The sequence below is a fragment of the Oncorhynchus gorbuscha genome, linkage group LG18 (genome assembly GCF_021184085.1).
Source record: "Oncorhynchus gorbuscha isolate QuinsamMale2020 ecotype Even-year linkage group LG18, OgorEven_v1.0, whole genome shotgun sequence".
NCBI lineage: Eukaryota > Metazoa > Chordata > Actinopteri > Salmoniformes > Salmonidae > Oncorhynchus > Oncorhynchus gorbuscha.
The window spans coordinates 28,022,838-28,035,341 of record NC_060190.1 but is presented as its reverse complement, the minus strand read 5'-3'; the positions used below and the strand labels follow the sequence as shown (position 1 = coordinate 28,035,341).

General features: G+C 42.5%; 1 protein-coding gene across 2 annotated transcripts; it reads left to right on the top strand.

The window, feature by feature from the left end:
* Positions 1-6,070: 6,070 nt before the first annotated feature.
* LOC124003228 (ADP-ribosylation factor-related protein 1-like) lies at positions 6,071-10,295 on the top strand. Of its 2 annotated transcripts, XM_046311318.1 has the most exons (8): positions 6,071-6,194; positions 6,647-6,739; positions 6,869-6,956; positions 7,073-7,155; positions 7,283-7,364; positions 8,035-8,105; positions 8,976-9,076; positions 9,297-10,295. In XM_046311318.1, the coding sequence occupies exons 2-8, from the start codon at positions 6,647-6,649 to the stop codon at positions 9,382-9,384; spliced, it is 606 nt and encodes a 201-aa protein (XP_046167274.1). In that variant the 5' UTR covers positions 6,071-6,194; the 3' UTR covers positions 9,385-10,295. The 2 variants fall into 2 exon arrangements, with proteins under 2 accessions (XP_046167274.1, XP_046167275.1); XM_046311319.1 differs by having other exon boundaries at positions 6,110-6,739.
* Positions 10,296-12,504: the final 2,209 nt, after the last annotated feature.

Sequence of the window (12,504 nt, the reverse complement as noted above, 5' to 3'; positions counted from 1 at the left end):
GCTTTATTCTCACTCTCAGTTGGTTGTTACCAGCAGTGAGGCAGTGTGTGAGTGAGAGAAAAAGCACTGTGCAGGATAAAATAAAAGTATATTTGTAACATGCTTTGTAAACAACAGGTGCAGAGAGGAAAAAGAATGTAACAATTACTGTATAACACGAGGAGTAAATACACAATGAGTAACGATAACTTGGGTATATACATGGGGTACCAGTACCGAGTCGAGGCAGATATGTAGGGATAATGTGACTAGTCAACAGGATAGATACAGCGGTTGCGAAAGTATTCACTCCCCTTGGTATTTTTACTATTTTGTTGCCTTACAACCTGGAATTAAAATATTTTTTTTGGGGGGGGGGGGGGGGAGTTGCATCATTTGATTTACACATGCCTACCACTTTGAAGATGCAAAGTTTTTTTATTGTGAATCAAACAAGAAATAAGACAAAAAATACAGAAAGCTTGAGTGTGCATAACTATTCACCAAAGTCAATACTTTGTAGAGCCACCTTTTTTGCAGCAATTACAACTGCAAGAATCTTGGGGTATGTCTCTATAAGCTAGGCACATCTAGCCACTGGGATTTTTGCCCATTCTTCAAGGCAAAACTGCTCCAGCTCCTTCAAGTTGGATGGGTTCCACTGGTGTACAGCAATCTATAAGTCATACCACAGATTCTAAATTGGGTTGGGGTCTGAGCTTTACTAGGCCATTCCAAGACATTTCAATGTTTCCCCTTCAACCACTCGAGTGTTGCTTTAGCAGTATACTTAGGGTCATTGTCCTGCTGGAAGGTGAACCTCTCAAATCTTTGGAAGACTGAAACAGGTTTCCCTCAAGAATGTCCCTGTATTTAGTGCCATCCATCATTCCTTCAACTCTGACCAGTTTCCCAGTCCCTGCCGATGAACAACACAGCATGATGATGCCACCACCATGCTTCACTGTGGGGATGGTGTTCTCGGGGTGATGAGAGGTGTTGGGTTTGCGCCAGACACCTTGTTTTCCTTGATAGCCAAAAAGCTCAATTTTAGTCTCATCTGACCAGAGTACCTTCTTCTGTTATGCTGGTGAATGAGGACCCAAAAGCGACTTAACAGAAACAGAGTCTTTATTCCAGTCTTTAACAAAAACGATAATCCTGGCTATATCTCAGGTAAATACAAAACAGGAAAACTGAAATCCTCTCGTCAGTAGAGAGGAACGACTGGAGACGCGACCACAGACTGCAGGTCGCTTCGGGAAGGCACAGGCCGTAGCTGACATAGACACCTGCTCACACGCAGCATCTGAAGAAGGCAAAAACACGACAGGGCGGAACAAGGACACAGAACAGCAAACATCAAACAAGGATCCGACAAGGACAGACGCAGAAACAGAGGGAGAAATAGGGACTCTAATCAGAGGGCAAAATAGGGAACAGGTGTGAAAGAGTAAATGAGGTAGTTAGGAGAATGAAGAACAGCTGGGAGCAGGAACGGAACGATAGAGAGAGAGAGAGAGAGAGGGAGAGAGGGAGGGGGAGAGAGAGGGATAGAAAGAGGGAAAGAACCTAATAAGACCAGCAGGGGGAAACGAATAGAAGAGGAAGCACAAGGACAAGACATGACAATATATGACAAAACATGACATTCTTCCATATGTTTGGCGAACACCAAACGTGCTTGCTTATTTTTTTCCATTAAGCAATGGCGTTTTTTCTGGCCACTCTTCCTTAAAGCCCAGCTCAGTGGAGTGTACGTCTTTGCAGCTCCTTCAGGGTTATCTTTGGTCTCTTTTGTTGCCTCTCTGATTAACCCTTTCACATGTACCATCACACAGGTGTGATCATTCTACAGTAGTCCCTGAAGTGTATGATCACACCAGTGTGATTAGAACGATTATTTAGAACTGCCAGTTTCGACATAACATAACAAAATGTGGAAAAAGGGAAGGGGTTTGAATACTTTCCGAATTCACTGTACCTACATATGGTATGCTACAGTAGATAGGAATGCAAAGTTATTATTTACAAGGAAAACAACAATGAAGGCAATGTGGGCTCCAGCCAAAAAATGTGCGAGGGGGAAAAGGTTTTTGCAAGGCCTGTTCTGACTAGAGATGCGCAAATGTCTGCATACTTGATCTGGGGAAACGCTGGGGAAGTGCTTGGGCTTTCGTCAAAGAGAGAAGTTTGTGCAATCTCTAGCGTAGCGCTCTGAAGGGGGTTCTCAGGAAGCCGGGGTTGGGGAGACTCTCTGCTGACAGCGGGGTTGCTGGGAGAGTACTGTTGTGTCTGGCTGCGTAATAGATAATCCGCAGAAATGCTCCAGCAATGTATTAAAAGCGCAGTCATGGCGTTCCGCGTAGGTCTGGAATCCTTCCATAAGATTTTGAAGTAACTCCTTGTATTTTCCAATGGTGGCTCCTTGGGAGGAGACGGCGTTGCGGAGCTGGTCCGAGTCTGCTGGATCAGTCATGGCCAGTTCGTACTAACATGACTCAGGATCCAGATACAGACACAGGAGGCAGACAGTTTGAATCTCAGATGTTTATTACAAAACGGGGCAGGCAACCGGCAGGTCAAGGGCAGGCAGAGGTCAGTAATCTAAGGCAGCATCAATCAAGGACAGAACGGCAGGCAGGCTCGAGGTCAGGTTAGGCAGAATGGTCAGGACCGGGAAGACGACAACTATGTGTTGTGTTACATGAACAATAATTCTTAGAATGACTATACTTTAAGCAGAAAGAAATCAATGCCGGTGATGTTTGGTGAGGACCTGCCTTACAACAGGCCTACAAGCACTCAGTCCAGCCTCTCCCAGCCTATTGCGGACAGTCTGAGCACTGATGGAGGGATTGTGCATTCCTGGTGTAACTCGAGCAGTTGTTGTTGCCATCCTGTACCTGTCCCGCAGGTGTGATGTTCGGATGTACCAATCCTGTGCAGGTGTTGTTACACGTGGTCTGCCACTGCAAGGATGATCAGCTGTCCGTCCTGTCTCCCTGTAGCGCTGTCTTAGGCGTCTCACAGTACGGACATTGCCATTTATTTCCCTGGCCACATCTGCAGTCCTCATGCCTCCTTGCAGCATGCCTAAGGCATGTTCACGCAGATGAGCAAGGACCCTGGGCATCTTTCTTTTGGTGTTTTTCAGAGGTAATAGAAAGGCCTCTTTAGTGTCCTACGTTTTCATAACTGGGGACCATAGTTGCCTACCGTCTGTAAGCTGTTAGTGTCTTAACGACCGTTCCACAGGTGCATGTTCAATAATTGTTTATGGATCATTGAACAAGCATGGGAAACAGTGTTTAAACCCTTTACGATGAAGATCTGTGAAGTTATTTGGATTTCTACTAATTACCTTTGAAAGACAGTGTCCTGAAAAAGGGACGTTACTTTTTTTGCTGAGTTTACATGTCGACTATTACTCAATTGTTCACAATATTGTTTTCTGAACTAAATGCTCAAGCTTTCAGAGCAGCATACAGGTGAGTATATTACATGTTGTTTTCTAGTCCAAACCCAAAATGTGTCATCAAGGTGGAGAATCCTGATGGCAACGGGAGGACATTTTCACACTCTTGAGCTGGTCATTTATGAACATTTGAACATCTTGGCCATGTTCTGTTATAATCTCCACCCGGCACAGCCAGAAGAGGACTGGCCACCCCACATAGCCTGGTTCCTTTCTAGGTTTCTTCCTAGGTTTTGGCCTTTCTAGGGAGTTTTTCCTAGCCACTGTGCTTCTACACCTGCATTGCTTGCTGTTTGGGGTTTTAGGCTGGGTTTCTGTACAGCACTTTGAGATATCAGCTGATGTACGAAGGGCTATATAAATAAATTTGATTTGATTTGATTTGGAGGGTTAGTCAGTCTTCCTCTTCTCTGAAAAAAACAAAAACTGATTTTCCTTATTCTCAAGCGCACTCTGTGATGTTTTCACCTATAGCTGTGAACAAAACTGTAGTATGCCACTGTTTTTGCTGATGGAAAGACTTGGTATACTATAATACTGCAAATGCATGACTCCTATCAGGACAATACAGAACATGCCTTAACAGTGACATAATTTATTGTTGATGTACAGTGAAGATGGACTGAACAATTAAATTTGTGCAATATACATTCAAATGAAGAGTTTTGACCAGGGAAATAAATTTGTTGAACACATGATCAAATTCTATAAATTATATATAAAATGTTCCATCTAATTAAAAAAAGTATTATATTGTATGAAAAAATTGAAAAAAATATTAAAAGGGATGCATTTTCAATAGATAATGGCAAGCATACAATACAGTACAATGTATCAACCCATTTGAAGTGATTGTGTAAGTGCCTTAGGGTTGAGTGTCCTGGGTTGAATGAGGACAGGGACTGGCAGCATTTGTCTTGTGTTTTAGTGAAAGGCAGTCCCCTCTATAGTGTACAGAGAGAGAGAGAAAGTGAGAGTGAGATGATCTGACAGCGTGGTGACACAAAGTGACAATGGATGGCAGTCAGTTTTTTGTGCCACCTGCATTTTGTGCTAAAGAGGAGTTTGAATTCCAAAGGAATGTAGTCAAAATAAAATCAACATACAAAGGGAGATGACACTCATGAAGAGTGAAAGGAGAAAATATATCACTAATAATCATGTGAATGTATCATGAAAAGAAATGGCACAGAAGGTGAACATGTAAATATTTGAAGATGAGTGGATGGAAGCAAATCTGGGTAAAAAGAGAAGTTCACATAGTCAAGAAAATGTCTTCGGTAGTGTTATCATCATGTAGGAATTTTAATGGTCTCTGCTTGCTCTTCAAGGTAAGTCCGTTTTAAACAAATGTGTTATTGATATCTTCATGATAACTGTGATGCACACAGACATTGTAGAAAGTACTACATTTGAATAAATGTGGATTCCACTTTGTCTTGTGTTTAGTATACTGGTGATTTACTGTATAACAATTTCAGAAATTATACTACTGCTTATAGTTACTAGTGAGACAGACTCAGAAGTTTCAGTGGCTCTCATGACCTTTCCCCAGTTTCTCCCCTTCTTCTCTACAAATCCTCTCAACCTCTGTCAGGTTGGATGGGGAGCGTCGCTGCACAGCTATTTGCAGGTCTTTCCAGAGATGTTAGATTGGGTTCAAGTCAAGGCTCTGGCTGGGCAACTCAAGGACATTCAATGACTTGTCCCGAAAGCCACTCCTGGGATTTCTTGGCTATGTGCTTAGGGTTGTTGTCCTGTTGAAAGATAAACCTTCAGCCCAGTCTGAGGTCCTGAGCGCTCAGGAGCTGTACTTTGCTCCATTCATCTTTCCCTCAATCCTGACTTGTCTCCCAGTCCCTGCTGCTGAAAAACAACACCACAGCATTTATTTTTAACCTTTATTTAAATATGCAAGTCAGTTAAGAACAAATTCTTATATACAATGACTGCCTAGGAACAGTGGGTTAACTGCCTTGTTCAGGGGCAGAACAACAGATTTTTACCTTGTCAGCTCGGGATTTGATCTTGCAACCTTTTGGTTACTGCCCCAACGCCCTAAATGAATGAAAACAAATGATACTGACAGGATGTGACAAAACATTCATATCTGGTGAGAAAGGAAAAAAAAACATGTGTTCAGCATGTCTCCTATCTGGAGGCGGTGATAAAATTTGAAGTAACGAGGGGCTGGGAAGAAGCAAAGGTAGTAGAGCCACCACGACAACAAGGTTTCTCATCAACCGAGGGATAGTGAGATGCTGCATGTTAAAAAAAGGGGACTTTGTATTATTCATTTGAATGGTCATAAACTGTACAACACAAGCGGAAAAGAATGCTGCTGAACGTTTTTGGGGCTGTGCAATAAATTCTGTCGGTGAATGTAGCCCCATCACAGGCCCCTGAGCCAGTGTAGGGATGTATTTTGGAGTGGACAGTGATTGAAGTATGATGTTTTATTTTATTTATTTATTTAAACAATTTTTAGTTAACGTGTTTTATTTTGTTTGAAGTCGTTTTACCCCTTTCCCAGACTGTTTTTTTTGTTTGTTTCTTGTTCAATGCCTCGTCCAACTGCCGGCGGTAATGGATCATTGACATTGGATGACAACCGCCGTTAAACCCCATCGAAGAAGAAGTACCACGGTGCATTGCTTTACCAGCTACTTCCTAAATACTGATGGCCACCGTGTTTACATCCAAATTAGTTGAGATAAAATAATATCCATCTGTCAAGGTAGCTAGATGACATTTTATCGACATAGCTCATCCTTTTAGCTTGATTTCCTTATGCAGTTTGTAAGTTGCTGAATGTTGTCCGCTCGCAAATCTCGTTTTACACGCAGCAGCACTAATTTGAGCTAGACAGTTAACTAACGTTGGCTAGCATTAGCAGGCTACTGCACTGTAGCTAGCCAGGTATTTGTGCCTTGATTGGCGCATTATATTTCACTTTAGTATTTGGTGGCAGTAAGTCAGCTAGCTAGTATCGATTACGGACAGGTAATGTTAGCTTGCTTGCCTCAAACAACAGGCAAATAGCTAGTCATACAACAGCTAGCTAACTTGACTTGCTAACGTGGCAAGCCACACAGCTGAATATTTCCACAATGTGAGTTGTCTAATTGCCTTGCGCATCATCAGCAAGTGTTTATTTTTTGTATATGTATATATTTTTACAATTCGAAGATGTACACCTTATTATCTGGGCTGTACAAATACGCGTTCCAGAAGGACGAATACTGCATCTTGATCCTAGGACTTGACAATGCAGGAAAAACCGTAAGTCTGTCTCATAGCAGTTTTCTCTCGTTGGAAGAGCACACTGAGCACCGCGCATTGCCCTTGTTTGTCTCTGTTGGATGAACAACTGCTGCTTGTTTGATTTAGTCATGTATGTTCTACACACAGACCTTTTTGGAACAGACCAAGACCAAGTTCAGTAAGAACTACAAGGGAATGAATTTGTCCAAGATCACCACTACAGTTGGACTTAACAGTAAGTATAGCCAACCAGTAAGACTGAGCTTGTTGTGTTGCATTCAATTGTAGCACATTGGTTTTCAGGAGTCCATGCCATTCTAATATGTTCTTCTGACTGCTTCCTTCACGCAGTCGGCACAATTGATGTGGGCAAAGCTCGTCTAATGTTCTGGGACCTTGGTGGTCAAGAGGAACTTCAGTCGCTATGGGACAAAGTGAGCAGCACCGACAACTTACACACACACACAGACACCATTTGAAGCTTGATGTCATGTCTGTTTTTGCCATTCAAGTACAATGATTTGAGGTTGGCTACTGAAACATGGCTTTGTGAATCCACAGTACTACGCCGAGTCCCACGGTGTAATCTATGTTATAGACTCCACCGATGAGGAGCGACTAGCAGAATCAAAAGAGGCATTTGGTGAGTTCCTCACTAGCTTGCCTGAAGCATTTAGAGAATAATGCCAAATGTCAACAGGGCAAATAGTGGTATTTGTCATGGGCTACAGTCTGATTGACTAACTGAATGTACATTCCACATTGTGGATGTAAAAGGAATATACTGGTGTGAGAAATATGGTGGAAACTCCCTAGCCCCTGCCTGCACCAATATAACGACTTTACAGGGATAGTTCATTCAATCATTTAGTATTTTATTCACTGTTAATACAATCAGAGAGTGTGAGTTTCACAATTGGATAATCACAAAAAACACATCACCATAGCTAGTGGTTGTGAACTTCGAGGGAAGTTTGAATGGGGTGGGGGCGGCTATGAGCAACGGCTATGAGCAACGGCTATGAGCTGGTGGCTGGGGCGCCGTCGGCTGTGTAGTAGCTGATGAGGGATGCCTGACGGGCAGCCAATTACCAAAGTGCCGCTATAACCGGCTGCCAAATCTTGCCTAATCCTACCCAATGCAATGCAGCGACCCTAATTGTGCATGTCAGCAGTCAAGTTTTCAAGATCGAGCAGAACAAAGCAAAAACGGGGATGTTGTGTTTTAGCATCTCATGAGAGGGAGTCAGCAAATCCAGTCAATCGAGTATTGAACCATAGCTTGGACTGATGGTTCCATTTTTTTTTTCCAGAGAAAATGATCAGCAGTGAGGTGTTGGAAGGTGTGCCTCTCCTGGTGCTCGCCAACAAGCAGGATGTGGAGGTAGGCCTATATAATCCAGTCTGGGGTTGTTTTGAAAAGAAGTCTAAACTAACCATGCCTTGTATAAACTCAAATATGACACGGCCTGTTGCCAGCAGAAGTTGTTTGGCCTATAATATGATATATATATAATACAACAAAGTAGTCCTCCATCCCTCATGCATACTTTTTGTAGATGACTCTGTGTTATAATATGTTACACCGTACCCGTACTATACACTGAGTGTACAAAACATGAAGAACACCTGCTCTTTCCATGACAGACTGACCAGGTGAAAGCTGTGATCCCTTGTTGATTTCACTTCAATCCACTTCAATCAGTATAGATGAAATGGGAGGAAACGGATTAAAGAAGGATTTTTAAGCCTTGAGACGTGGATTGTGTATGTGTGAATGGGCACTACAAAAAATGTAGGTGTCTTTGAACGGGGGATGGTATTAGGTGCCAGGCGCAGCGGTTTGTGTCAAGGACTGCATCGCTGCTGGGTTTTTCACGCTCTACAGTTTCCCGTGAGTATCAAGAATGGTCCGCCACCCAAAGGACATCCAGCCAACTTGACACAACTTTGGGAAACATTGGAGTTAACATGGGCCAGCATCCCAATTTGTGGATAACCCGACAAATTGAGTCTGTTCTGAGGGCAAAAGGTGGGGAGGGGGGGTGCAACTCAATATTAGGAAGATGTACCTAATGTTTGGTATACTCAGTGTGTCAAGCTCACCTTAATGCGGCGTTATTTTACTCTTGAAATAAATGTGATTGACAATTTCCACCACATACAGCTATCCCTTTGCTAGGTCAATTCTGTCTCTTTGAAAATCTCTAAGATCCGATCCATTTAGGCATATTTCTTTGTGTTTTTTCGGTAGAACTGTATGTCTGTGCCGGACATCAAAACCGCTTTCAGCGACTGCGCTCCAAAGATCGGTAAACGAGATTGCCTGGTGCAGCCTTGCACAGCCCTAACAGGGTAAGAACAGTTTTCTATTCCACTTTACTCTCTGTTGTGCATCTGGTCTGAGAGAACTCCTGTGTGTGTGTGTGTGTGTGTGTGTGTGTGTGTGTGTGTGTGTGTGTGTGTGTGTGTGTGTGTGTGTGTGTGTGTGAGAGAGAGAAATGTGAAATTTACTATTTGTCATCTTTGCTTTAAGAAAAGCAGTACTCTTTGCTCATAATGAGTTCTCTCTCAGGCAGGGGGTTAACGAAGGCATCGAGTGGATGGTGAAGTGCGTCATCAGAAACATTCACCGGCCACCGAGACTGAAGGACATCACATAGAGCAAGCCATGGCTTCCCCACTAGGGCTCCTGAAACCGGGTCCTATTCATTAGGCACCAAATGGTAGAAAACGTACTGAAACAAGAAGGGACTACTTAGACTGCCAGTCCAATAAAAATCATTTTCAGTTGAAATATGCTTTAAAAGATTTTTCTACGTTCTGCCCTGTTGAATACGACCCAGACGCCTGTTTTGCTACAGTGTGACTTTCAGAAACCGAGATGGATTCTATCCATGCCCTGGCAATGAACTTCTCTCTCTAACTCTCTCATCCTATTTGAGTGGGTGCTGTGAACTCAAGTCTATTTTTCAGATACAGCTTAGCATCAGGGGTAAACAATTGGGAAACTATTGATTATTGTATGTTATTTGGATATGTACTCTGATTTGGGTGAAATGCTTTTTGAGGCATTCTGATCTAAGCATAACAGTGTCAAGTCGATAAAGTTTTTATATGGCTCAAGTACCTCCGTTTCCCTTCGGTAGTATAATCCGTCTTCATAAAGCGTCCCAGAGTAGGGTGCTGATCTAGTATCAACTTTTCCTTTTAGATCATATGACTCAAATTGATATGGATTATTTTACTTTTGTTATTTATATTATGCAAATATGCTACATGTAATGGAATTGTACAGAAGGTCAACGATATAAATGACTTCCCTTTCATTGACAGGACCTGTTTAAATACTAGTTTTATAGTTTGAAATTGCGTGTGTGTGTGTGTGTGTGTGTGTATAGTCGAGTCCCAAATGGAACACTATTCCCTATTTAGGGAATAGTTGTGTCCCCAGCGGCATCCTCCCTCTTTTTACTCTGTCTAACCTGGTGACGTATGCAAAGTATCTCCAATGATCAGGCTGAAAGCCTATTTGAATGACATTACGAAGATGTAATAAACAGTTGACACTTTTGTTTGACTTGTTGTTTCACTTTTAGATGTTAGTGTGGTGAAGAAATGTAAAGAAAGTCAGCTGCTTTCTATTAATCACATCAAAATTCCGTTTCCTTTATTCATATTTTAGTTTTTTACAAAACTGTAGGAAAGTAGAGGGTTACACATGGAGAGAGGAAAACAGTCAAGAAAGGAGGATATTCAAACCCTTGTCACCAGGGTGGAGTATGGTATTACGTTATCTGTGGTTTGTTTATTCACAAAAGAATGGACTCACCTGAATGTAATACCCACCGGAAAAGTTATTACATTATCTGTTCACGTTTACTACGTTATCCGTCAATGTTTTACATTAACCAGTTTGATTATATTATAAAAGTTATTACATTATGCCAAGTTGTTATGGCATGCGGTGTTATTACATTATCTGTTCCAGGGTGTAAATCTGATTTGGCCACCAATCTCTTATTAGAGACCTTACACAAATGCATGCGTTTCTAAACATTGGACTGGGCAAAAGGGTGGTGGTCTACTGTCGCCTTCTAACATAGTGGCAAGAAAAAGTATGCGAATCCTTTGGGATTTCTGCATAAATTTGTCATACAATTTGATCTGATCTTCATCTAAGTCACAATAATAGACAAACACAGTGTGCGTAAACTAAACGCAAATTATTGTAGTTTTCTTGTCTTATTGAATACATAATTTAGACATTCACAGTGTTGGTTGGGGAAAGTATGTGAACCCCTAGGCTAATGACTTCTCCAAAAGCTAATTGGAGTCAGGAGTCAGCTAACCTGGAGTCCAATCAATGAGATGAGATTGGATGTGTTGGGTAGAGCTGCCTAGCTCTATAAAAAAACACTGTGTGGAAAAAAAAGGCACAGCACACCAACATCAAAAACCTATTCCAACTGTAAAGTATGGTGGAGGGAGCATTATCGTTTGGGGCTGCCTCAGGACCTGGACAGATTGCTATCATCAACGGAAAAAACGAATTCCCAAATTTATCAAGACATTTTGCAGGAGATTGTAAGGCTATCTGTCTGCCAATTGAAGCTCAACAGAAGTTGGGTGATGCAACAGGACAACGACCCAAAACACAGAAGTAAATCAACAACAGAATGGCTTCAACAGACGAAAATACGCCTTCTGGAGTGGCCCAGTCAGAGTCCTGACCTCAACCCGATTGAGATGCTGTGGCATGACCTCAAGAGAGCGGTTCACACCAGACATCCCAAGGATATTGCTGAATCCAAACAGTTTTGTAAAGAGGTGGTCCAAAATTCTTCCTGACTGTTGTGCAAGTCTGATCCACAACTACAGAAAACATTTGGTTGAGGTTATTGCTCCCAAAGGAGGGTCAACCAGTTATTAAATCCAAGGGTTCACATACTGTTCCCACCCTGCACTGTGAATGTTTACACAGTGTGTTCAAAAAAGACATGAAAGCGTATAATTGTGTGTGTATGTTATTAGTTTAAACATACCGTGTTCTTCTATTGTTGTGACTTAGAAGATCAGATCAAATGTTATGACCAATTCATGCAGAAATCCAGGTAATTTCAAAGGGTTCTCATACTTTTTCTTGCCACTGTGGATTCCATTTCACTTCACTTGCTTGATTACGTCACCTGAGTGGGTTGATTCACTGATGTGGTCATCCTGTCTGGGTTGGCGCCTCCCCCTTGGGTTGTGCGATGGCAGAGATCTTTGTGGGCTATACTCAGCCTTGTCTCAGGATGGTAAGTTGGTGGTTGAAGATATCCCTCTAGTGGTGTGGGGGCTGTGCTTTGGATCGGATCTTAAAGTGGGTGGGGTTATATCCTTCCTGTTTGGCCCTGTCCGGGGGTGTCCTCGGATGGTGCCACAGTGTCTCCTGACCCCTCCTGTCTCAGCCTCCAGTATTTATGCTGCAGTAGTTTATGTGTTGGGGGGCTAGGGTCAGTTTGTTATATCTGGAGTACTTCTCCTGTCCTATTCGGTGTCCTGTGTGCATTCTCTAATTCTCTCCTCTCTTTATTTCTCTCTCTCGGAGGACCTGAGCCCTAGGACCATGCCCCAGGACTACCTGACATGATGACTCTTTGCTGTCCCCATTCCACCTGGCCTTGCTGCTGCTCCAGTTTCAACTGTTCTGCCTTATTATTATTAGACCATGCTGGTCATTTATGAACATTTGAACATCTTGGTCATGTTCTGTTATAATCTCTACCCGGCACAGCCAG